This window comes from Centrocercus urophasianus, unplaced genomic scaffold (assembly GCF_019232065.1).
Source record: "Centrocercus urophasianus isolate 14NV4802_14NV808 unplaced genomic scaffold, USGS_Curo_1.0 seq_10, whole genome shotgun sequence".
Taxonomy (NCBI): domain Eukaryota; kingdom Metazoa; phylum Chordata; class Aves; order Galliformes; family Phasianidae; genus Centrocercus; species Centrocercus urophasianus.
Window position 1 is genome coordinate 29,258,103 of NW_024884142.1, and position 21,802 is coordinate 29,279,904.

Below are 21,802 nucleotides of genomic sequence, written 5' to 3' on the forward strand. Positions count from 1 at the left end.
CTCAGCTTTTCCCTGTTTCTGCCTTTTCTTTGCACAGGGCAGTGTCTCAGCTGCTGATGACACACAGAGCAGCGACCAGCCAGTGCAAGGGAAGACTGAGCTGAAGGATGAGCCTCGGTCAACCTCCCCAGATCCCAAGGGGAAGAAGAACAAAAAGAAAAAGCCAAAAGAGAAGGTATCAGTAGATTTAAAGCAGCAGAGAGAGAAAGGATCATTGCTGAGTGCAGCTGTCCCTTTGGTGTGGCGTGAGCCAGGGCACCAGACCTTCCGTGCTCAGAAGCCGAGGTAGCCTTCTGACAAAACTGGTTTCTATGGGGGAAATCCTCTTGTTGAGGCTAACATTGAGGGTTTGTAATAAATCAGGCTGTTGTCCTGACAAATACCTCCACTGTGCAGTCACTGCGGATGGATTTGTGCTGTAATTAGATTTTTGCTGCAGTTATCACAAAAAGTTTGTCCAGTTTCCTCCAGGAATGGTTTACCTTATAAGGAGTCAATAATTAAGGAAACTGTTGTGTGTTTTATACAGGCTTCTGCGCTCTCAGACCCCATTTCCCCAGCTGACCAGCAGACGCTCCCTCGGCCCCAGCAGAACTTGCCCAAACGCAGAAGCAGACATCACTGCTCCTCTCCGCCTGCTCCCCACGAGGTGCGGGCCTACCAGCTGTACACGCTGTACCGGGGCAAGGATGGGAAGGTGATGCAGGTGAGTGTGCTGTGCTCTCATAGGGATGTGCTGAGCAGCACCTGCAGTGGACACAGCTAGGGGATCAGATGGCAAATGCTCTTCCTTCCAACTACACTTTCAAGGGTATAAGATAATGGTAGTGGATTTCTTTTCCTTGTTCAGGCGTCAGATGTATTTTAGCATGAGGTGTGGTAAACAACAAGCTGATGTCACGTGTGCTAAGGAATAGATCATAGAATCATTGAAGGTGGAAAACACCTCTAAGATCCACTAGTCCACCCTCAGCCCATCCCTACCATGCCCACTAACTGTGTCCCTCAGTGCCACATCCACACGGTTTTTGAGCACCTCCAGAGATGGTAACTCCAGCAGCACCCTGGGCAGCCTGTTCCAATGCTCAGTAAGTTTTTAGAGACAATGTGTGAAACAGTGATTGGGAATGGCACTGGAATTTCCATGATACATTTTGAAAAACTAAGATTTCTGTCAGCAAAGACAAAGAGCTTTTCCAGTGAAAATAAATGAACGTACTGTATGTGGACTGATGTTTCCTACTTAAACTCAGCGCTTGAGTGCACTCAATACATTCTGTTTTAATTCTTTGGAGATTCTAGTATTACTGGAAGCAATAGCTATACAAAAATTGGTTCACAGACAGGAGTAGCAGCTCAAGTACGTTTATTTACGTTTAGAGATGGTTATTTTACTCCACTGAGTGTATTTTGTTCTGCAAATATTTATCAGCATAGAAGCAGCATAGAATCAGACAGCAGATTAACCTGTAAACGTTGCAGACTTCTGTGTTGTTGCTTTCCAAACATTGTCCTTTTGCACCTCTGGGAAGTCTTCTTTTCATTTTATTTGCTTCTTACATCCATTCACAGTTGTTTTCCCTTGCTATACTTAAGAAGTTCAGAAGATTTTGAAGATGACTCAAGTCGGGTTTCAGAGGCTTTATTTGCCATGTTTTCCAGCATCTCCTTGGGTAACACAGGAAATTTCCAGGCAAGGGTATTATGGGATTATCCTAATGGCAGGTATTGGGAAGGAAGGAGGACTTCTCTGATGCTAAGATGAGGATGTCCCTGCCTGTATGGTGAGAAAATGAGCAGGCAGAAAAGTAGAAGGGAACAGATAGGACTTGTACACAAATCTGATCTATTTACAGAGATTAGCATAGTACAGCTAATTCCCTAACGGCATCTCCTGAAATACACAGCACTTCTCTCTACCCTTCTTTTTGCTTGTCTATCGTCTTCGATACCCTTAGGCCCTGAATAGCAAACAGAACTTAAGTACATTTCTGAAGCTCTCTCTAGCACACCACACCCACCTTCCTCTGTCCAGGGAACAGTCCCTGCTCTGTGAAATGGCACTGTAGGGCCAAAGGAAAGAGGGAGGTTCTACTGCAGACATGCATCAACAGAAATCAGACTCCATAGAGTTCAGAATTACAGCTCTTAGAGCAGAGTACAGGTCTGTGAGGTGATACCTTCTCATATGACACGCAGTGCCACAGGATATATGATCTGACCTCACTGCTGCTTGCTGCCCCAGCACTGAGGTTTGTTCATACAGATGAGATCAATCCTCTTCTCGTCTGTATTTTTCCAACTTAATGTGCTGTTTGCTGAGCTGTAAGATATGATCAGGAGGATGAGATACAGTACACGGTATGGAACAGCCCAGTGCTGACTACAGAAAGCTGTGGTAATGTTCCAAGTGCACTGAGAGGACAGCGGGATGTAGCATGTAAACTTTTTATTCCTTTCAGGCACCGATAAATGGATGTCGTTGTGAGCCCCTGATTAATAAACTGGAGAATCAGCTGGAGGCAACCGTGGAGGAGATAAAAGCTGAGTTTGGGACTGTACAAGATAAGATGAATATTAAGCTAGGCCAGATGGAAAGCAAAACTCAACATCAAGTAAGAATATGACCCACGTGATTATTAGAAACATATCCTAAGCGTAATCAATATTTTCATTGTCTCGGTTTGCTCATTGCTTTTTCTGTTGTAAAAATGAGGCTGAAATGTAATACTCAAGACCAGGGAACTGTGACATTCTACATGCATCTAACATTGCAAGCCATGGTCTTGAGAAAGAGCATTAAATGGGTAAGTGGCTTCAGGTGCTTCTTTGGGCAATAATCCTAAACTGCTTGAGGCTCTAAGAGGGAAACTTAAAAGACCAAACACTATCCTACACCTGGTTGTTTCATAATTGTAGAAATCCCTTTTGTTGAATTGCTTACGCTGATGTTCAAGATCCTTGAAATTATTTTTAATGTAATTTTTATTCATCAGATAATTTTGTGATTGAACCTTTCTGCAAGCTCGCAGTTGGCAACATTCCTAGAAATGAAGACTGAAAGACAGAATGTGCTTTGACTTCCAAGGCTCACAGATGGAGGTTTTGTTTTTCAGTGTGATCGCCTCAGCTACGTTGTGCTTTTCCCACAGCTCCGTGTTTTAGACAAGCTTATGGCTGAGCGGCTGTCTGCAGAGAGAACGGAGTGCCTTCATCGCCTGCAGCAGCACACCGAGCTGGAAAAAACAGAGGGAGAAAAGCGGCAGGTAGGGCTTGTGGTGCTGCTCACTGCTAGTTGTCATGAACAGCTTGAGAGCTATGTTCCAGCAGGCTGAGAGAAGAGTGGAGATTTACACAGGTAGACAGTGATAAGACAAGGGAAAATGGCTTTAAACTAAAAAAGGGTAGATTGAGGTTAGATGTTAAGAAGGAATCCTTCACTCAGAGGGCAGTGAGGCACTGGTACAGTGTACCTAGAGAAGCTGTGGTGCCCCGGCCCTGGAGCCACTCAAGGCCAGGTTGGATGGGGCCCTGGGCAGCTGAGCTGGTGGATGGCAGTGCCCACAGTGGGGGGTTGGAACTGGGAGGGCTTTGAGGTCCCTTCCAACCTCATCCATTTTATCATTTATGTAAAACCTGGTGGAACGGGCAAAGGAACTTCAAGGAACAGATTATTCCTGTTCACCACCTGAATCTTTTAGACCAAATATACAAAACTTTTGCAATAGAAGTGGGCAAAGTGAACCCAGTCTGACCGTTGTAATTGAATTTTGTGGGATCTCTACCAAGGACGTTTGTAGAAATTCCTACAACTAATTTTTTAACAGTTGTTCTTCAGCTTTCACTTAATAATAGGATGTATTTAGGAACATCAGCAAATAGTAACAAAGCCATTAGATGCATGTTGTTTCCATTACTTCTCATTTGGTTGCGTGTCCTGGAAACCTTCTCCCCTCTCAGCCTGATCTGTTTTACTCCCCATGTACTAGAAGGCTGCAGTTCTTCCCCCTGACAACAGTACACCATCTCTAAGCTGTGTATTGCTGCCAATAACCAAGTTCTTTTTATATGCTTGTTTAACCAACGTTACAAGAGAAACTGTTCCAATAGAGATCCAGTATCCAATAGAGATCCTCTTCTCCCTCTAGCTTCTACACAATCTCACCATTAAAACAGGGTGAGAACATTGTATTTATCTACTCACACATACAATGTTTTCTCACTACCATGTTTATTCTAAGAATTAAGAAGTCAATACACTTTGTACTAGTAAAAGGTCATGACTTTTTGTAAGAGGATTCTGTATACCTGTTATAAGGTGGGCTGCTCTGATAACCTCATAATAAACTACTAATTAAGCTACTTTGTCTTACACTCACAAAACATTTTTCTCCAAAGAGAAGTACTTAGCAAATTTTAAAAACTTTAGTTTTTATTTTGTAGTAAGAGATGTGTTAAATTGGCTTCTGTGAATGTCTAAGCCATTCAAGAAAGGAGTGATGTATCATGTGAATCAAAATGACCATTTAGTTGCATCACCTGCTCGTGTTCTGCTGAGTCTAACTGAAGCTACTGAAAAACTGAGTTGGCTTTTTCTAGATATGTGGACTAAATACATTTTCATGCACATAAACTGACATAAACCTGACCTAAACTCACAGTTCCATGGGAAAAATGGGGAGAAGACCTGCTCTTTACTAAAAGGGTCACTGGCAAATGCCTCCACAGTTGACACTTAACTAAGCACCTTCGTAATTCAACAGCTGTTAGTAATGTATCATTTAGTGTTGGACTCATCACCAAATGAACAGAAAAGTAGAGGTTGGTATAAAGCTGTGTCCCTGAAGTGTCTAATTTGAATTTCCCTCTTAGAAAAAGGGCAGTTCTGAGCACATGATGGTGCTTGTACTTAGAAGGCACCTTTATGATTAAACAGATCAGTCTTGATCAGAGGACTTATATGAATGGTCTACTTTAAATGCAACTCTGAAAGGTAGTACCTTGGACTAAAGAGGTGCCTTTCATCAGCAAATATGTAGTTACTCATCTTTTCTGATTTGCAGCCCTCTAAATACTCCCCAAAGCTGCCCAGGGAGTCTAAAACCACTGATACCAGGCTAGGTTCTCTTTGTCCTTGCTGCATGTTCTTAGCAGTCTGTGAATCACAGGATCACCCAATGCGTCTTTTCTTCCTCACAGATTTCCTTGGTCGATGAGCTGAAGACTTGGTGCATGCTGAAGATTCAGAATCTGGAACTCAAGCTTTCTGGAGATTCCAGGTCATCAAGACCAAAATCGACTCTGTCCACATGCGAGTCTCTGCCTGAGACACTGGACACTGAGAACAACCCCCACAGTGCCAAGGACTGCAGAGCCACCCAGCCCCTGCTGCCAGCTGAGGGCTCCCACCAGCACTCCTACATGGCGCTCCCAAACAGTCTCTTGGAAGATGGGGAAAGAAGCAGAGTCCCAGTGCCAGAGCAGAGCTTTGCACAGCAATTCTGCGTTCAACAAGATGGCACCTCAGGTACAACCTTGTCAAGTACTTAGGTATCATAGTTATTCACAGGTGAACTGTTTAACAGAGGGATCCTTTTATTATCTGACTGTATCGTGGGCTGCATTAAAAAAGGAGTGGCAGCAGGAAAAGGGAGGTGATTTTCCCCCTCTCCTCTGCTTTGGTGAGGCCCCAGCTGGAGTACTGCATGCAGGCCTGGGGCCACCCGTACAGGAAGGACGTGGAGCTCTTGGAACAGGTCCAGAGGAGGGCCACGAAGATGAACAGAGGGCTGGAGAACCTCTCCTGTGAGGAAAGGTTGAGGGAACTGGGCTTGTTTAACTTGGAGAAGAGAAGGATCCAGGGAGACCTCATTGTGGCCTTCCAGTACTTGAAGGGAGCACATAAACAGGAGGGGAAATGACTGTTTGCGAGAGTGGTTAGTGATAGGACAAAGGGGAATGGTTTTAAACTGAGACAGGGGAGGTTTAGGTTAGGTATTAGGAGGTTTTTCACAGAGGGTGGTGACACCCTGGAACAGGTTGCCCAAGGAGGTTGTGGATGCCCCATCCCTGGAGGCATTCAAGGCCAGGCTGGATGTGGCTCTGGGCAGCCTGGTCTGGTGGTTGGCGACCCTGCACATAGCAGGGGGATTGAAACTGGTCATTGTGGTCCTCTTCAACCCAGGCCATTCTATGATTAATACCATAGATATTAATTCTGTCTGTGTGCTTTCTCCCATCTATATGCACAGTGTTTTGGGAACAGACAACACTTGAAGGCACAGCCACTGAGAATATTTTGATTAATATTACACTGACTCTTCTCAGTGCTGCCACTTTATGTTTGAAACCAAGACCTTTTATGCTCTCAATAACTTTATCTACTGAAATTTCTCCAGCTTCCCAGTCAGAATTATGCACAGATTCTTCAGTAGGCTGGATAAAGTGTATTGCATTTAAGTGCTTTTCAGATATGTGGATCCAGTAATGGTAGGGTCCAAGGATGTGAAACTGAAATACACACTTCCCTTGTTAGTATATAAATCATAGGGCTACAGAATAAATCTTTTTCCACTTTTTAATTATTAGTTCATTATGGAACTGGAAAAGAAACACCATAGTTGAGAACATTAGATGTATTCAAGGATCATGACCACCTGAGGACCTGCAAGACCTTGGTTCAAACAACTTCTCTGATCAGGGAAGCTCCTTAGGAAAAAAGAAACAGGAAGAGCACAGTTCCAGCTCATGTCCCCAAATCCAAGGAGAGTTTCTTTAATATACATGGTATAAACCCCCCAAAACATGACTTAAAGAGCACGGACATGGATGATGATACCCTACTAGACAAAAAAGGCAGAGGACTGTAGAGATCTTGCAGTAGAACTAGCGTAAGCGTAAGCAGAAGTTGTTGTCTTGGCAAAATTCATAGGGTTCCAAGTTTTGTAGAAGGATGGGATTGATAAACATCAGCAGACACATACGACTATAGGAACCTAGCCTGCTCTTTGCATGTGTCCTTTTGTGAAGACCTTTGATCTGCAGTAGTCTGTGCAGTGCCTCTCTCTCTCTGTCTCTTTTCTCTTATCTTCATGGTCAGCCAATAGAATAATGTGATGAACTAATACAAGCCTTTACAGCGTATGCATAGTATGATGCATGGGAAATAGCACCATAGACCAGACACCTTAGAATACAAGGACTTTTGAATACTAAAGTGCTCAGAGCTTTTCTAAATATATATTTTTGTTTTATAGGTGCAGAGCAACAGTTAATTGTTGCTGGACCAGTACAGTCTTCAGTCCCTGCTCAAGATGTCAGGCCAAAGGACAAAGCCGTTAGTGCCAGCACATTCCATAGGTTCCAGCAGGAGCTGCCCTCCTCTGAACTTTTGGGGTCCAAATCAAGACATGTTCGGGTTCAAGCTGCTTTGCAGCCCTTGAGTGAACCTGCAAAGACGGAACCACAGAGCTGCTACTTCCTCAACAAAGGAACTCAGACAAAGAAATCCAGCAAAAGTGGGCAGTCGAGGCACAGAGCTCTGCACCACACAGGGGTGCCCCAGAACCAGGAGCAGCAGCACTCCACTCTGCCTGTAGGCCAGTCACTGGGCCCCGCGCTCAGAGACACCTCACAGGCACTGGAGATTACGCAGTACTTCTTTGAGGCTGTTTCCACTCAGATGGAGAAGTGGTATGAACGGAAGATTGAAGAAGCCAGGTGCCAAGCTAATCAGAAAGCACAGCAGGACAAAGCTGCGCTTAAGGAACATATCAAAAGCTTGGAAGAGGAGCTCAGTAAATTAAGGACTAAGATGCAGAAAGAAAGCTAGCATTCACCAAGCAGGCCAAGTCAAGCAGCAGGGACTGGTTTTGGAACCTGCACAGGAATCTGGAGTATCGATACATATTGATACATATTTGTAGTGCCTGATACACCCAAGCAAAATGCTCTTTTTTGGGGAGGGATAGAAGTAACTTTGGAAACTCCAGAACCAAGGAGACTTCATACTCAGACCGTACCGATGACACTGAGATGCTGCAAATGAGATCCTTTCTTTGTTATTTCCCAGAGTCCGTTCATTATCGCACTCTCAATTTTCAGGTGCTGCTTGGAAACAAATTGCATTAAAAACCAAAATTGCTTTCAGAAAAGGGAATTTTCTTATTTCCACATAGGTCATATGTGACTGGGTTCCACTACGTGCCACACGTAGATGTGGTACTGACATTAAAATAAGTCCAGGAGGGCGAGATCTTTCGACTCGGTCAGAAGTGATTCCTCAGTGATGAAGGGCTATTGATATTACTTCAGATACTTCCCAGGGCCTTTGGAGAGATACTACAGAATCACCTCGCATTACAAGCGTAACGCAGGGGAATGATGCAGGTTTCCTGCTGGCAGAGGCCAGGCTCCCATTGTGTGAGACATCGAGGTGAATTGTCCTGTTCAGTAGGCTTCTGTGGCCATGTTGCTTTTCTTTTGGTTTACATTATTAAAACAAATGCTAAATGAGGCTGTTCTACTGGTATCATACTGGCAGAGCTTCCTGCGGCTGGTTACACTGTTGGAGGAGTTTTGTTTAGGGCATGGATGACAGATACTTCACTGTAACTATGCTGTACTTGTTATGCATAATTGTTACAGAAATCTCTTTTCCTTCAAGCAGCAAATGTCTGACTTCTATACTAACACTGAAGAAGTCTGAAAGAAGTCCTTTATCAAAGAGGTGAAAGCTTGGCTCCCTGTATGCATGTTTCTTTTCTGAAGGGTCACAATTTTCTCCCATGGGCTCTGTCAAGACTTTCTGCCCTTGTTCCTCTGAATGATTCTGCTCTGTTTTTCCCTGTGTATCTTTAAAGCTGGGCCCTGGTGGATCTGTAGATCATAGATTTCACAGTTCCACAAAATAGAACTCAACAATGTTTTTAAACGTTTATGGATATTTTGCAACAACAACAAAAAGAAATGAACAAATTTGCAATGACTGCTTTTGGCCAAGCTGATGGCCTCCAACTTGCAATTCAGAGTGTTGTTTTCAATTGGGTTGACTAAATTCATCATCTGTATCTGAGTCCTGGTGTGCTATGTGTTGCATAAACTAGAGACACCATAAACTCGTATCTGCATCCCTGTGGGGTTTCCTCCTCATGTCTCTGGGAAGGTTCCATCAGAGTCTCTTGATATGAGTTTACTGAGTATGTCACAGTGGAACAACTGTACAAAACCAATTCTGAAACAAGATGGTACCATTATGCCAAGGAGAAAATAAGGCTTTTTTTTTTTCTATACCGTGGAGCCCTAAAAACAATACAAAATTCAGTATTGATGATACCATTAACAAATCAGTAATTAAGCTTTTTGTCGTCCTAGCAGATGTATAAAACAAAGAAAAATTGTATAACAATATTTTAAACAAATTCCTCTTAATGCACTATCAAGAAAAGTGTACGTGTATTATGGAAACACTAGTTTGATTGCTCTGACTTCCATAGTCATATAGACACTTTCATATGTTTACAATTTTGTTTAAGCTACTGTAGAAACACAGAAGCATGCTATTTAAGTTTTATATCACCTTGATAAAGTGACTGTTTTGCCAAGTAATTAAAATAAATGTTGCTCAGAATTCCTGTGTGGCAGTGTTTTCTGTCCAGAGAAAACAAAGTCTCCTCACCTGAATCAGAGGAGGAAGCAGAGAACTGGATTTCCAATTCTAAGCCTTTGTGTCTGTGCCTATAAAACCTGGGAGCCAGACCTGCCAGCTACAGTACAGACAACAGTAACCTGCTAAAGAAGGAACTAGAAGGATCCTTATATGTGTTGGAGTTGCATTATCACAGATGTCACCACTTCACCAGGCTCCAAGCTCAACCAGCACTACAGCCTCTGAAATTCTGAGACATCCAGTTTTCTTTAAGCAACTTTAGGGACCCAGACAACACCATCAGTCACTTTACCAACAGCTGGGACAAGAACACAACACTCAGGATTGTCATTATGACAGAACTGCAACCTTGTGCAGTCAAAGCATGATTTTGGAATCCTGACTTCTACTGCTTTAATAACTTGAAATCATACTTCTTAAGGCTGACCTGTGAGATTGTGGGATGTCCTTGTGACTTTTTCTGTAACAGAACAAGCAATACAGATTATGTCATTTGCTCTTTTCTGGTTTATTTGCTGAAGCACAACATTAAAAGAATGTGCTGTCAAAGGCTGCTGGTCACTACTGGCTCTTCCAGCACAGATTTTCATATAGTACTATTTGAAAAAAAAACATCTTTTTAGAGACCAAACTAGAAAAAAATGACTTGTTTTTCTGAATGAAACTTCTGTTTGTACCTGGGAACAATGGCTCTGTGAGTTACGTCAGAGAGCAGAACAGCACAAAAGAGCTGTCTAAAAGAGCAGCAGTAAAATGGGCTCCCTATGTCTCTCGTCTCAGTAAAGCTATCGCGTTAACGACAAGGACTGCAGGAGTGCACAGTTCATGGAGTTATGGATACCACAAGGAAAATGCTCATTTTCACTTGTTTGTTTTTCTCCCACTAAATATCAACTGTAGAGAACCAAAACTATAACGCTTACACTGAGAATGTGGATGCCCAATCTGTGGAGGCATCTCCAGAGGGTGATGGACAGTACAGGCTGCCCAGAGGAGCTGTGGATGCCCCATCCCTGCAAGAGTTAAAGGCCAAGTTGGATGGAACCCTGGGCAGCCTGATCCAGTGGGTGCGTGGCAGCCCTGCCTCTCTACCAGAAAGTGTTAACAAAATACAAATTTTTAGCAAAATATTTATAAATACATATCTTTCACTGACTGATTTAGAAGCTGAAAGGCTTCTGACTATACAATCCCCAACACTCTCACCGGTTGCCAGAGCCACATCTTTTGTCAAATAAACTCCATAGGAAAGCATTCCACAGTAACTTCCACAGAAAGGAAGAATTAGAAAAAAAAGACATATGATGAAACATTGTTTTACCATCTTTGGTTTTCATTTATTTATCCCATATACTTCTGCTCTCTTAATTCATAAAAAAGAAATCCCTAGCACTGTAGAGAAAAGGCTGCTACCACCACAGATGTTACCACACAGAGGTACCACTGCAGGAGAGAGACAAAATAAACAGGCTTCTATTTATCTTTCATCTCTCTAGCAAAATACTGCTGTTGTAATTTTGGGGGCTTTCTGCTTTTCCTGAAGGACGTGCTCCATTATCCATTCAGTTCTTTTAGGCCTTCTGTCTCTGAGTGACTTCCACATTGAAGAGTAAACGAGCCAAGAAGGGGAAAATAAAAAAAACAACAATCCAAACCCACTGTGGTAGATCTACCTTCAGGTATTATCAGGACATCACCAAAGGCTGCTATTATAACCACATTCTGGACAAAAATAATACTGTCCTTATTTGCAGCAGATGAAAGTCCAGCTGTCAGCACAACCGCACTCAGGACTTGGCCAACTTCAGTGCTCTCTGAAGTTCCCGCAGCTGCATGTTGCCCTGAGTAATCATCATCCGGATTGCATCCTGGAAAACAAAAACTGAATCTCCTGAACTGCAGGTACATACACTGGTTTTACAAGACTGCAAGGACTTCAGTCACTGACATGGGTAAAAAAACAACAATGAATAATTAATCAGAACGAGCAGTACTTCCACCAACATTACATTTACCTTAGTACTGTTAGGCTTTGCAGAACTCAGCCACCAACTCCTTAAGCGTTGCTCAGAAAAAGGAACTAAGCAGAAAGCAGAGGACAAAAAGCACACAAGAAATGTGAAGGTTTCCATAATTTCTGTTCATGTACCCAGCTGTCCAGTTGTGTTTGGTTTTGCTTACAATTGAAGTCAGAGAAAAAGAACATCAGCACCAAGGAACAAAAGGATGCTTACAGGTTCCTGCAAGCCTGGCTGTGATGCTTGCAAACAAAACCACAGCACAGCCTGGAGCACAGCTCATGGCAGGGGACTGCCAGCTCCCACTCCTCACCTCTTCTGTAGCATCTTTGTTCCTCCGGAACTCCTCCCGCGCCCACTCCTGCAGATGGCGGCGGTCTGCCTCAGCAGGGACGTCCCTTATGGCCCGCAGGATCCTCCTGTACAGCTGCAGCACCTGCTGCCGCCTCAGGAACTGCAGAACAGAGGTCAGCCTGCAGCCCTGTGCCAACAGCCCTGCACTGCTCTGAGATCAGTGCAAAGCTCCCTGTCTCCCTTGTAAAGGATCTAACTTTACTTTGGTTTGCACCAAAGAAACGTAAATTTCATACAAACAGACAAACAAGCCAAACTCACTATGGCATTTGCAGCCATCCCAGGCAGGGAGGCCACCACCACCTCAGTGCCTACTGCCCAAGGTGTTCCTGGTGCCAGCAGCCACCTCCAGTGTTCATGGAATCAGGGGATCACCACAGTTGCAAAAGACCTCTAAGATCACCTAGTCAAACCATCAGCCCACCCCCATCATGCTCACTAACCACGTCCCTCAGTGCCACATCCACACGGTTCTTGAACACCTCTAGGGATGGTGACCACACCACCTCCCTGGGCAGCCTGTCCCACTGCCTCACCACTCTTTCGGAGAAGAAATTTTTCCTAATATCCAACCTAAACCTCTCCTGGCACAACTTAAGGCTGTCACCTCTCATTCTACTGCTGTTACCTGAAAGAAGAGGCCAATTCCCACCTCACCACAACCTCCTTTCAGGTCATCATAGAGAGCAATGAGGACACCCTGAGTTTCCTCTTCTCCAGACTGAACAATCCCAGTTCCCTCAGCTGCTCCCCGTAAGTCGTTGTGTTCCAGAGCCCTCACATCTTTACTGCCCTTCTCTGGACGCACTCCACAGTCTTGATGTCTGTCTTGCAGTGAGGGTCCCAGCACTGAACACAGTACTGGAGCTGCGGTCTCACCAGAGCTGAGTACAGAGGGACGATCACTTCCCTGCTCCTGCTGGCTGCACCATTTCTTGGTACAAGCCAGGCTGCTGTTGGTCTTCTTGGCCACCTGGACACACAGCTGCCTCGTGTTCAGCCACACACTGACCAACAACCCCAGCTCCTTTCCCACACCTCGCTGCTGCCATCTGCTTCCAGCACAGGGCTCTGCCTTCCCCATCGGTTTCCCACTGCAAAACCAACATCCACACACAGAAAAACAGCCTTCCCTTAGCCCTATACTCGGGGAAAAAAAAACAAACTGCACATGAAGCGGCCGAGCCACCTCCCCGCGGCGGGGACACGCACGTACATTTAAACGCTGGACCGCAACACCCACCAGGCCACCAGCGGCCGCTGCGGAAGCGTAGCGCTCCCACTCCGCTTCTCCGACCCCGAGAGCTGCCCGCGAGCACAGCGCCGCCTCAGCAGCCGAACCCCCCGCCCTACTCGCGGCGAAGCTCTGCCCCCCCGTGCCGCCTCCAGGCGGGCGAGGGGAGACCCGAGCCGCACGCTCGTACCTGCCGCAGGGTGAGGGCGCTGGGCGGCAGGCGGCTGGCGGCCATGGCGCACGGCTCCGCCTTTTCCGGGCCGGCGGGCGGGGCGCAGCGGCCGCCATTTGCTGCGACGCCACGTCCCCGGCGGCGCCACTGGGGTGAAGGCAGCGGGTGCTGGAGTTGCATAAAACAGAGTTACATCTTCACACGGAAACTCAAGATTTGTGCACTGCAAGAGAATGCTCTGTGGCAAATTTCGGTAATTTATTCACGCTTTGTTCAACAGAAAGGACAGGACAGACCTCATGACTACAAAGCGGTACCTTTTTATTAGTACAGACTAGATAAGATGCATAGCTTCTGCAACAAAAACCATGTCCGTGCTTAAAGACATCTGATCAATGAAAACGCCCTCAATGTCTGCCTCGGACACAGGCAGACTTCACAGTGTCACCTGGTAGCGCAGGGATTACCGTATGGCTTGATCCACAGAGCTCCCTGTTGCTGTTATCGAGACAAAAATCGGCCACAGCTACACAGGATTTGCTTTAACTGCAGAACGTTTTCAAGTATTCAAGTACTTACTTTTTTTTTTTCTTTTTTTTTGGTTGTTTAAAACCACCGGCTTTCCCCATTCCTCCTGCCTGCCTCCCAGAGAGCTGCCTGGGTGAAGCTGAAGAGCCCTTTTTGTGAGACAGCTCAAGTACTTCTCATACAGAAATGCCTTCCAAGAAGCAAGACTGGTATTTATTGCAACAGATACTGGTACGAATTATTTTACCCCTGTGAACATTGCAATACAGTTTTTCTCTTAAGTATTAAATTATTACAAAAGAAATCAAAGAAAGTTTTACATTATTTAGGGAATACCCAATGAAAGAAGAACAGTCTCACCACTGAGTAATCTCTGACAAATGTGAGAGAATACATATGGACCGTTCTGTTTTTAGGCTGACAGCCAGAGGGCAGCTCTTGTGCCTTAATCCTGTCCGAAGAGATTCCTAGGAACCCTCCAATCGAAATGCTGTTCCATGTATTTCAGCAGTTTAGCAGCAGTAAGGTACTTGCTTTGTCTACAAGGTGTCTGAGGCAGTCACCAGTTCAAACCACTGCCTGAGGGCATCACTGAGAGTTTCTGGAAGAGCATTTACATCTCTCAGGATCATGTAGAATGGGAATGGAAATTCCTCCATGTAAGATCTGATTTCGGGCAATTCTCCAGGTCCTCTGAATATAGGTACTTTAATGTCCAGGATGGAATCCTGTAAAAAAAAAGAATTGACAGGACTGCTGAACTACATGCATTGTTTATAAATGTTTGAAAAATGAGGTAATTTCACCTCTCTTAAATTAAACATTAATAAAAAGTTTTAATCTTAAAAGCTGTGTTAAACGATAAATGAAATCAAAAGCTTAACATAAAGCAGTTCAGTGTTTTTATCAGGTTAAATTCCAACTGTGCTTCTTATAAAGGAGCTTCTTAGATGCTCAGTGTAGCAGTTCAGAAAATTAATAATAACTCTAGTGAAAAATGCATTTCACTACTCAAAATTCTAGCTTGCCATCATAACTAGGATTAATCAGAGCATCATAATTGCTTATAAGAAAGGTTTTGCTTTTTTTTTTTTTCCCCAACAATAAATAGAGCAAATGAGTTTCCTATGGGAAAAATTAAAAAGTGTAAGCAGAGAACTTTCACTACAAAATTAGAATCTTCACCACATAATTCAAAATAAAGTTCAAGTTTGCTTACATGACAGAGCGTTGCTGAAAAGCTTGCAGATATTTCAGCTTCCCAGCCAAGGAAATCTAAACCACTTATTTCCTACTGCATATTAAATATGGAGTTCAGCTTTCTCAATTCAGGCACAGCTCTCACACCTCGTCTGTCTGATGTTTAATTTCATTCTGGCTCCAGCTCTCATGCCAAGCAGAGACTGGTGTCAGAAGTGATCATGTGAACCAAAACTGAGGTAGAACAAACCATCTCTGAAATTCTGAATCTATCAGCCTGCCAGTTACTTCTCTGGTGAAGAAAATCTACAACCATTAAGATGGCAGTTTCTATTTAGACTTTGTGATATGGAAGCTGATTTTTTTTTCTTTAATATAAAAGAGGATGAATGTCACAATTGGGAGAAATCCTAGATGACTTGAGAAATGAAAAACTGAAATTGGCCTAAATATGTTTGACTTCTGCAAAAGATAACACAGTTGTAAAGCACTACAAAGGCAAGAAAACAATTTGTTTCCCTTCTCACTCACATCACTTGAATACTTCTCCCTTGTTCACACGCTTACCCGGGAATTGGGATTGTCCAACACTACGAAAATAACGAAGATGTTGGCATTCTGAGCTGCTTGGACTGCTGCTGTCACTCGTTCCTTGCCTTCCAAGAAGAGGCCTCTTCCATCAGAGACAATCAAAAGCAGCTGTGCAGTTTCTGAGCACAAAGAATATTTTAAATTCTAGCCAGTTAAAAGTAAACCATTTAAAAAGCAAACAGACTACTTTGTTGCTAGTTCCATGAGTATAATGGAAAACCCCTCAATTTTCCTATGGAATTTAAATCTTTATCCAATAGAAATCTGTGACATAACATTAAGCTGCTTATGAGTAGGTCAAGAAAGGAGTTTTCTCCCCTCTGCATAAAAACCACTGAGAACCAACCCCTAAGTACCATCAACAAAGATGAAAGACATAGAAAATACCCAACAAACAGCCACAGCATTGTCTTTCTTGACAACTGGCTGCTGCAATTAAATGGAAGGAGTTCAAAACTACTTCAAAATCAGGTATCTACAGGCGTGTCTACACTTAGCATTTCATTCTGGACAAAGACTGGTTTTGAAGGATGTTTCCCTGTTGTTCTACATCACAAAGGAATGCTGGAGTGCACAAAAGGGATTACTTTTGGATGAATCTGAACAAACATGCCTGTGTCCCTTGCAAGCCTTTCTGGCAAAGCACTACTTCAGGACTGTAGTGAACATTCTGCTGACACAGCAACAAGAACAGTCACAAAAAAGGCTTACCTGGATTCATGTTTTGAGACAGCTGCTGTGCTGCAGCAAACATACTTGATGATGATTCTAGAAACTGCAAACAAATGAGAAGAGAAAATTATCATAAAATAATAAGCATATTGTAGCTTTTTAAAATAATACATTTCTGTATTTTAAATGCCAAAATAGCTTAGCTTGGCCACCTACACAGACTCATTTCTTGGCATTTACTTGTATTAACTCAAGTTCAAACTTGATGTATACTTTTGAACTAGGGAATCTTTAGAAAACATGTCACATAACACAGTTACCTGGATTTAAAAAATGCCAATTCTAATAAGGCCATCAAAACTTGAGTAAATTGTTCAAGTGATTAATTATGTCATTAAAAAATATACTGTTTCTTTGGCTTTGACTTGCAACAAAAGTATCTAAATTACATATACTTCATTAAAAAGACATCAACTGTCAAATACAGCCAAATTTTGCCATTTGTAAAACTATGTTTGAGGTATTTTGGTCTCCCATTTTCCATATATAGAACATCTTATTCTAGTTTGGAATGGTAAGAATGCAAATACCTTGCTAAAAGCAGAATACTTTGCTGATGTCCAGAAACTATCAGTATACAAAGCTCTTTTCAGGAAACAAGCCAGTCTGACAAACACTCAAGACTGACAAGCAAAGCTCCTTCCTATTCCTACAGTGGAATCCATGTCATGAAAACCTCTTTAACTCCCATAGGCTTTGATGGGGTTTGTCACTGGGCCACTGATAAGAGCAAGATTAATACTTTATACCTTAAAAGGTTGAGACCAAACACAAACAGAGAAAGATGAATGCTTAAAAGTGATGCAAATCAGAATAGAAAGCGGGAAAAAAAAAAAATCCTTACTGTGGTCATTTTGTTACCTGACGAGTCATCACACACACAAATATAAACAACCAAAAAAAATTGCAAAGTGATCATGAAAGCACCAAACAGCTGATGCTTCTGTTGGGGCAAAACGTGCAAACAGTGCAAACGTGCAAACCTGGTGCCCTGGAGGCATTTTTGTGTACCTGAGCTATTTTTGTTTTCTTCTGCTGAAATTTGCAAAGGCGCAGTATCCGTGTCCCTGACTGGTCACTGAACTGTTCATGGAAGGGATGCAGCAGCTGAACAGTTTCTCCAAAGCTTTGGGAAATAAATAAACAAACAAACAAACAATAAATCAGTACTTGCATTCCCCTCTGAAATCTGAAAGAATCAACTTATAAAATAAACTCACCTACACACAGCAATTTGTCCCACTTCTAGAAGAGTCAGTGCATTCCCAATGACTGCCAGGGATTCATATGCAAGCTATTAAACAAACAAACAAACAAACAAACAAGAAGTTAAAAAATGGGCTATTCCAACTTTTTCCTTTAGTATTCAATACGGAGAATGTTACTGAAATTCATAGAATCATAGAACACTTAGAGTTGGAAGGGACCTCTGAAGGCCATCTAGGCCAGCTCCCCTGCCATGAACAGGGACACCACAGGTGGATCAGCTTGCCCAGAGCCTGATCCAGGCACACCCTGAATGTCTCCAAGGATGGAGCATTCACCACATCTCCAGGCAACCTGTCCCAGTGCCTCATCACTCTTATTGTAAAAAGCTTCTTCCTTATATCCAATCTAAATCTTCCCTCTTCTACTCTGAAACCACCTCCCCTTGTTCTGTCACCACAGACCCTGCTAAAGAGCCTGTCCCCTGTGTTCTTTCCTGTAGCCCTCCTTCAGGTACTGAAAAAAATTGTTTGTCATCATCTAGTAAAACAAATGAACAGACTGTCTATTATTTTTCCTGTTACAGACTTGAGAGAGCCACTGCCATAAAAATACACCAATTCTATCTGAGGATTTATGCTGGTTGATTTAGATAGCAATGCCACCTCAGGTGGGCTAGTGAAATAACACTGAAGTAACCGTTTTGAAGGAAACATGCATGTGTCATAAAGATCTACAAGAGATCTGTCATGAACTAATATTTAATCCTGCACAGCTAGACAAACTTCAGTATTCTGTCAGGAACAGAAAGGACCTTTTGTCTAATAAATTTCTTTCAGTTAACATTCACTGGCCTTTTAGCAACCAATCTCTGAGGCGTGAAATCACAAGGGCTCAAGCCCATGGACCAGAAAAAGAACTGCCCTAGAACCACCACTTCTTGGGCTTTCCAACAGCCACCACTTCTGTGTCATACAGCACATCAGGCAGGGGCAGTTCCCTTGTAATCCTTCCAAGGTTTTATTTTCACCTGTTTGGAGTGATTGTCTATCATACTAGAGGAATCATCAATAGCCAAGCAAATCTGGTACTGTCGTTTACTAGGCTTGGTTCTTCGCAACCAGATCTTATCTTTTCGGAACTGACTGGCAATATATGGGATCACTTTGCGCATGTTCAGTCTTTTCCCTGTTCTGTAGTCTCCTCTGAAAGCCAAGAAAAAAAGAAAAGGCATAGTTATGGGACTTTAAAGCAAATATCTCGTTCCAGAGATCCTGGCCTATGCAACGAAACACAATATTTTACATTAATTTTTTGATATGTGAATAAATATTTCTAAATATCCATATTTAGGTATAGATAAAAAAACAACGCACACTTCTAATGCAAGACTGATGTTCAGTGCTTTTAAATTCTTAACCCAAGATGCCCAGAACAGAAGAGAAGCCTTTATGCTCCTTCCAGTCTGTGAAAAACATACGTTTTGCTATTTAATAACATCTATGACTCAACACCATTTCAGGTTTAAGTTGGTTTGATCACTACTGCACAGAAGAAAAAAGACTAGAGGCAATGTCCTCAGGATATGTACTTTAAATGCTTGTATTCTATATTAAAAAAAAAAACAACAAAACAACACAAAACACCTGAAGTTCTAATACAGAAGTAAAATGAATACATTTGCAAATAGGAATAATTGCTGTAACACAGGGAACAACACTGAGCTGCAGCTGTACTTAACTTAATCTCACCTCCCAAAAAAAACCAGAGTTGAAAGAAATCTCAGAAAGATTCAACTTACTTCAGCTTGGCTGCCTGAGTGGGTTCCAGTATGAGTCGTAGCTGTTCACAAAGCTGCTGTGACAGAGGAGCTGTCAAGACTAAATACCTCTGCCACAACTCTGCTGCTTCCTTCTCCTAAAACATCATATATCACAGAGAGAAATAAAAGTGAACTATGCAAAACCAAAAAGTGGGGAAGCACAAACCTTTGCATACCAATGAGGAGTTAATAGGTGAATATCAGCTGAAACTATTTGGGTGCCTTGTAAGTAGAGATGACCAATTGCATTCAACTTAGAATGCTGCTTGCTGCTACAAAACCACACTGTGCGATGATCATTCCCTCCAGAAACTCGAGCACTGCTGTAAATATGGGAAAATCTTGCAATGGCTGCCATCTTGTAGATGGTTTCACAGCAAGGCAAGCCATGGGGACGTGGTGCTTAGGGACATGGTTTGGTTTCAGCTAGTCTCAACTGAGATGGAACTGTTTTCTTTAGAGTGACCGGTGTGATGCTATGTTTTGGTTTGAGAAGAAAAGCAATGTTGATAAAACATCAGTGTTTACAGTTATTACTAAACAGTGCTGTACAGAGCCAAGCCATTCCAGCTTCTCAGCTAGTACTTATGAAGGGCTGGGAGGGAACAGAATTAGGACAGCTGACTCAAACTGGCCAAAGGAATATTCCATACCACGTGACATCATGCAGAAGGAGTTCTGAAAGGGCTGGGAGATCATCCAATTCTCTCCCACTGCTCAGGAGGCTAGCTGGGCATCAGTCATGGAGTGGTGAGCAATTGCTTGTGCATCTCTCATTACATAAATTCATATATATATATAATAATACACACACAAATATATATGTATTTGTCATAATTATTTTCCCTTTCCTTTTTTCTACTTAACAGTTTACTAACAGCTTTATCTCAACCCATGACTTTTACTTTGTATTTTTTTCCTTTTGGAACTCTTCCTTATCCCACTGGGAAGAAGGGGGAGTGAGTGAATGACTGTGTGTTGCTCAGCTACCAGCTGGGTTAAACCACAACAGTGGACTTGGTAGTGTTATGCAGTGATTGGACTTGATGATTTACAGGCTTTTTCCAATGTAAATGATTCTATGATAAAGCCTGTTAGGTTCTCTATTGTTACCAGTAGTGTAGCTTTCCACAAATAGCATACAGCATGTTCAAAACAAGATCTGAATCCTGCTTTAAGAATCGTCTGTTTTGGTGTTTTTTTTTCAGATTATGCTAAAAGTAACAAAAATCAACTTTTAAACCATGCAATTCAGAGTATTTGGATTCCAGCCTGCTTGGTTTCCTCAATGTTTCAACAGTAAGTAAAATAAAATAATGCAGTGTAGGATACTTAAGAAAGCATTTACAGTAAAATGAGGTCACTAACCTCCTCTGGACTTCCAGACTGCTGTGTTTGCCAAGCTTCCAACTGCCTTTCAAGCTCCTTTCTCAACTCTTCTGGATCTCTAACAATGTGCTAGAAACACAGTCATGAGATTTATGAGATGGTAAAATAAGTTCACACATCTGGTGATCCCCAAATCTTATCAGACTATAAAATAGCAAGAGAGGTATTGTTCCTATTCCTTTAAACTCAAAAATAAGTGAAAAACTTGAATGAAAAATCCATTCTAAATCACCATTACTGGTTAGCTTCCACATACAGGAAGAATAAACACCTCCTGCTGATTCCTACACCTGACATGATCAACATACAAACAGAGCTGGGCACACTGTAATAGACACTGAAAATAACACAATACAGAACTTCAGAATAACGTGAGTGAACTATCTGACAGACATCAGATCTAATGACAGTGTAATCAAACCTTTTAATATTACACGGGCATTATCTTCCAAAATTGAAACTGCTTCACTTAATTACAGGTTGTTTTTTCAAAAAGTCTGCATTCAAAGCACTTATGAAGAATCAACTGACACTTCCTCTTGGCCTGGCATCAAGTACTGTGTAGTAAGTCAAATACTGTATGGTAAGTTGTTCTCTTAAAGGACACTCACGCTTTAATACATTTTTTCAACTTTTACTGTACTTTCAAGTGACTTCTATTCCTGATTTTAAGCTCATGTAAGGTCTGCATAATCCATAGGTTTACCGGCTTGAGAAAAATAAGCCTACAAATGCAAATCCAACAGTACCAATAACTTCTCATTCTGTCAGAAGCAGCAGCAGTCCCTCTGGTCACCTACTGCAGGCTTAAGGAAGGGAGAAATAATGTACATGGAGGGAGCTTTCTCTCTGAAAGATGAGAACTTGCACTTTACCCCATTCATGTTTC

At 42.6% G+C, this 21,802-nt stretch overlaps 3 protein-coding genes and 1 long non-coding RNA gene across 8 annotated transcripts in view; 2 read left to right on the forward strand and 2 right to left on the reverse strand.

Annotated features, from left to right (window-relative positions):
- ANKRD6 (ankyrin repeat domain 6) overlaps window positions 1-9,622 on the forward strand; it is a 110,528-nt gene extending 100,906 nt beyond the window's left edge. For all 3 annotated transcript variants that reach the window (XM_042817080.1, XM_042817097.1, XM_042817087.1), the window contains 6 exons: window positions 38-175; window positions 530-706; window positions 2,463-2,615; window positions 3,153-3,266; window positions 5,200-5,527; window positions 7,257-9,622. In XM_042817080.1, the coding sequence (XP_042673014.1) occupies window positions 38-175; window positions 530-706; window positions 2,463-2,615; window positions 3,153-3,266; window positions 5,200-5,527; window positions 7,257-7,831 (1,485 nt within the window). In that variant the 3' untranslated portion in view covers window positions 7,832-9,622. The remainder of the gene's footprint in view (window positions 1-37; window positions 176-529; window positions 707-2,462; window positions 2,616-3,152; window positions 3,267-5,199; window positions 5,528-7,256) is intronic.
- A 529-nt stretch (window positions 9,623-10,151) lies between these two features.
- LYRM2 (LYR motif containing 2) lies at window positions 10,152-13,522 on the reverse strand. 2 transcript variants are annotated; one of them, XM_042817111.1, is made up of 3 exons: window positions 13,464-13,522; window positions 11,999-12,139; window positions 10,152-11,535 (listed from the first exon to the last, which is right to left on the reverse strand). In XM_042817111.1, exons 1-3 carry the CDS (start codon window positions 13,506-13,508, stop codon window positions 11,455-11,457), a joined length of 267 nt encoding a protein of 88 aa, XP_042673045.1. In that variant the 5' UTR covers window positions 13,509-13,522; the 3' UTR covers window positions 10,152-11,454. The 2 variants fall into 2 exon arrangements, with proteins under 2 accessions (XP_042673045.1, XP_042673054.1); XM_042817120.1 differs by lacking the exons at window positions 10,152-11,535; window positions 11,999-12,139 and adding an exon at window positions 12,565-13,133 and having other exon boundaries at window positions 13,464-13,512.
- A 47-nt stretch (window positions 13,523-13,569) lies between these two features.
- Window positions 13,570-21,580, forward strand: LOC122163444. 2 transcript variants are annotated; one of them, XR_006169947.1, is made up of 4 exons: window positions 13,570-13,698; window positions 14,095-14,204; window positions 20,733-20,823; window positions 21,393-21,580. It is a non-coding gene; the product is annotated as an uncharacterized LOC122163444 (long non-coding RNA). The 2 variants fall into 2 exon arrangements; XR_006169942.1 differs by lacking the exon at window positions 20,733-20,823.
- Window positions 13,743-21,802, reverse strand: part of MDN1 (midasin AAA ATPase 1) — a 94,045-nt gene continuing 85,985 nt past the window's right edge. The window contains exons 95-102 of the mRNA XM_042824606.1: window positions 20,893-20,982; window positions 19,504-19,619; window positions 18,733-18,907; window positions 17,717-17,790; window positions 17,508-17,622; window positions 16,476-16,539; window positions 15,741-15,883; window positions 13,743-14,701 (exon numbers count right to left, since the gene is read on the reverse strand). Of these exons, the coding sequence (XP_042680540.1) occupies window positions 14,513-14,701; window positions 15,741-15,883; window positions 16,476-16,539; window positions 17,508-17,622; window positions 17,717-17,790; window positions 18,733-18,907; window positions 19,504-19,619; window positions 20,893-20,982 (966 nt within the window). The 3' untranslated portion in view covers window positions 13,743-14,512. The remainder of the gene's footprint in view (window positions 14,702-15,740; window positions 15,884-16,475; window positions 16,540-17,507; window positions 17,623-17,716; window positions 17,791-18,732; window positions 18,908-19,503; window positions 19,620-20,892; window positions 20,983-21,802) is intronic.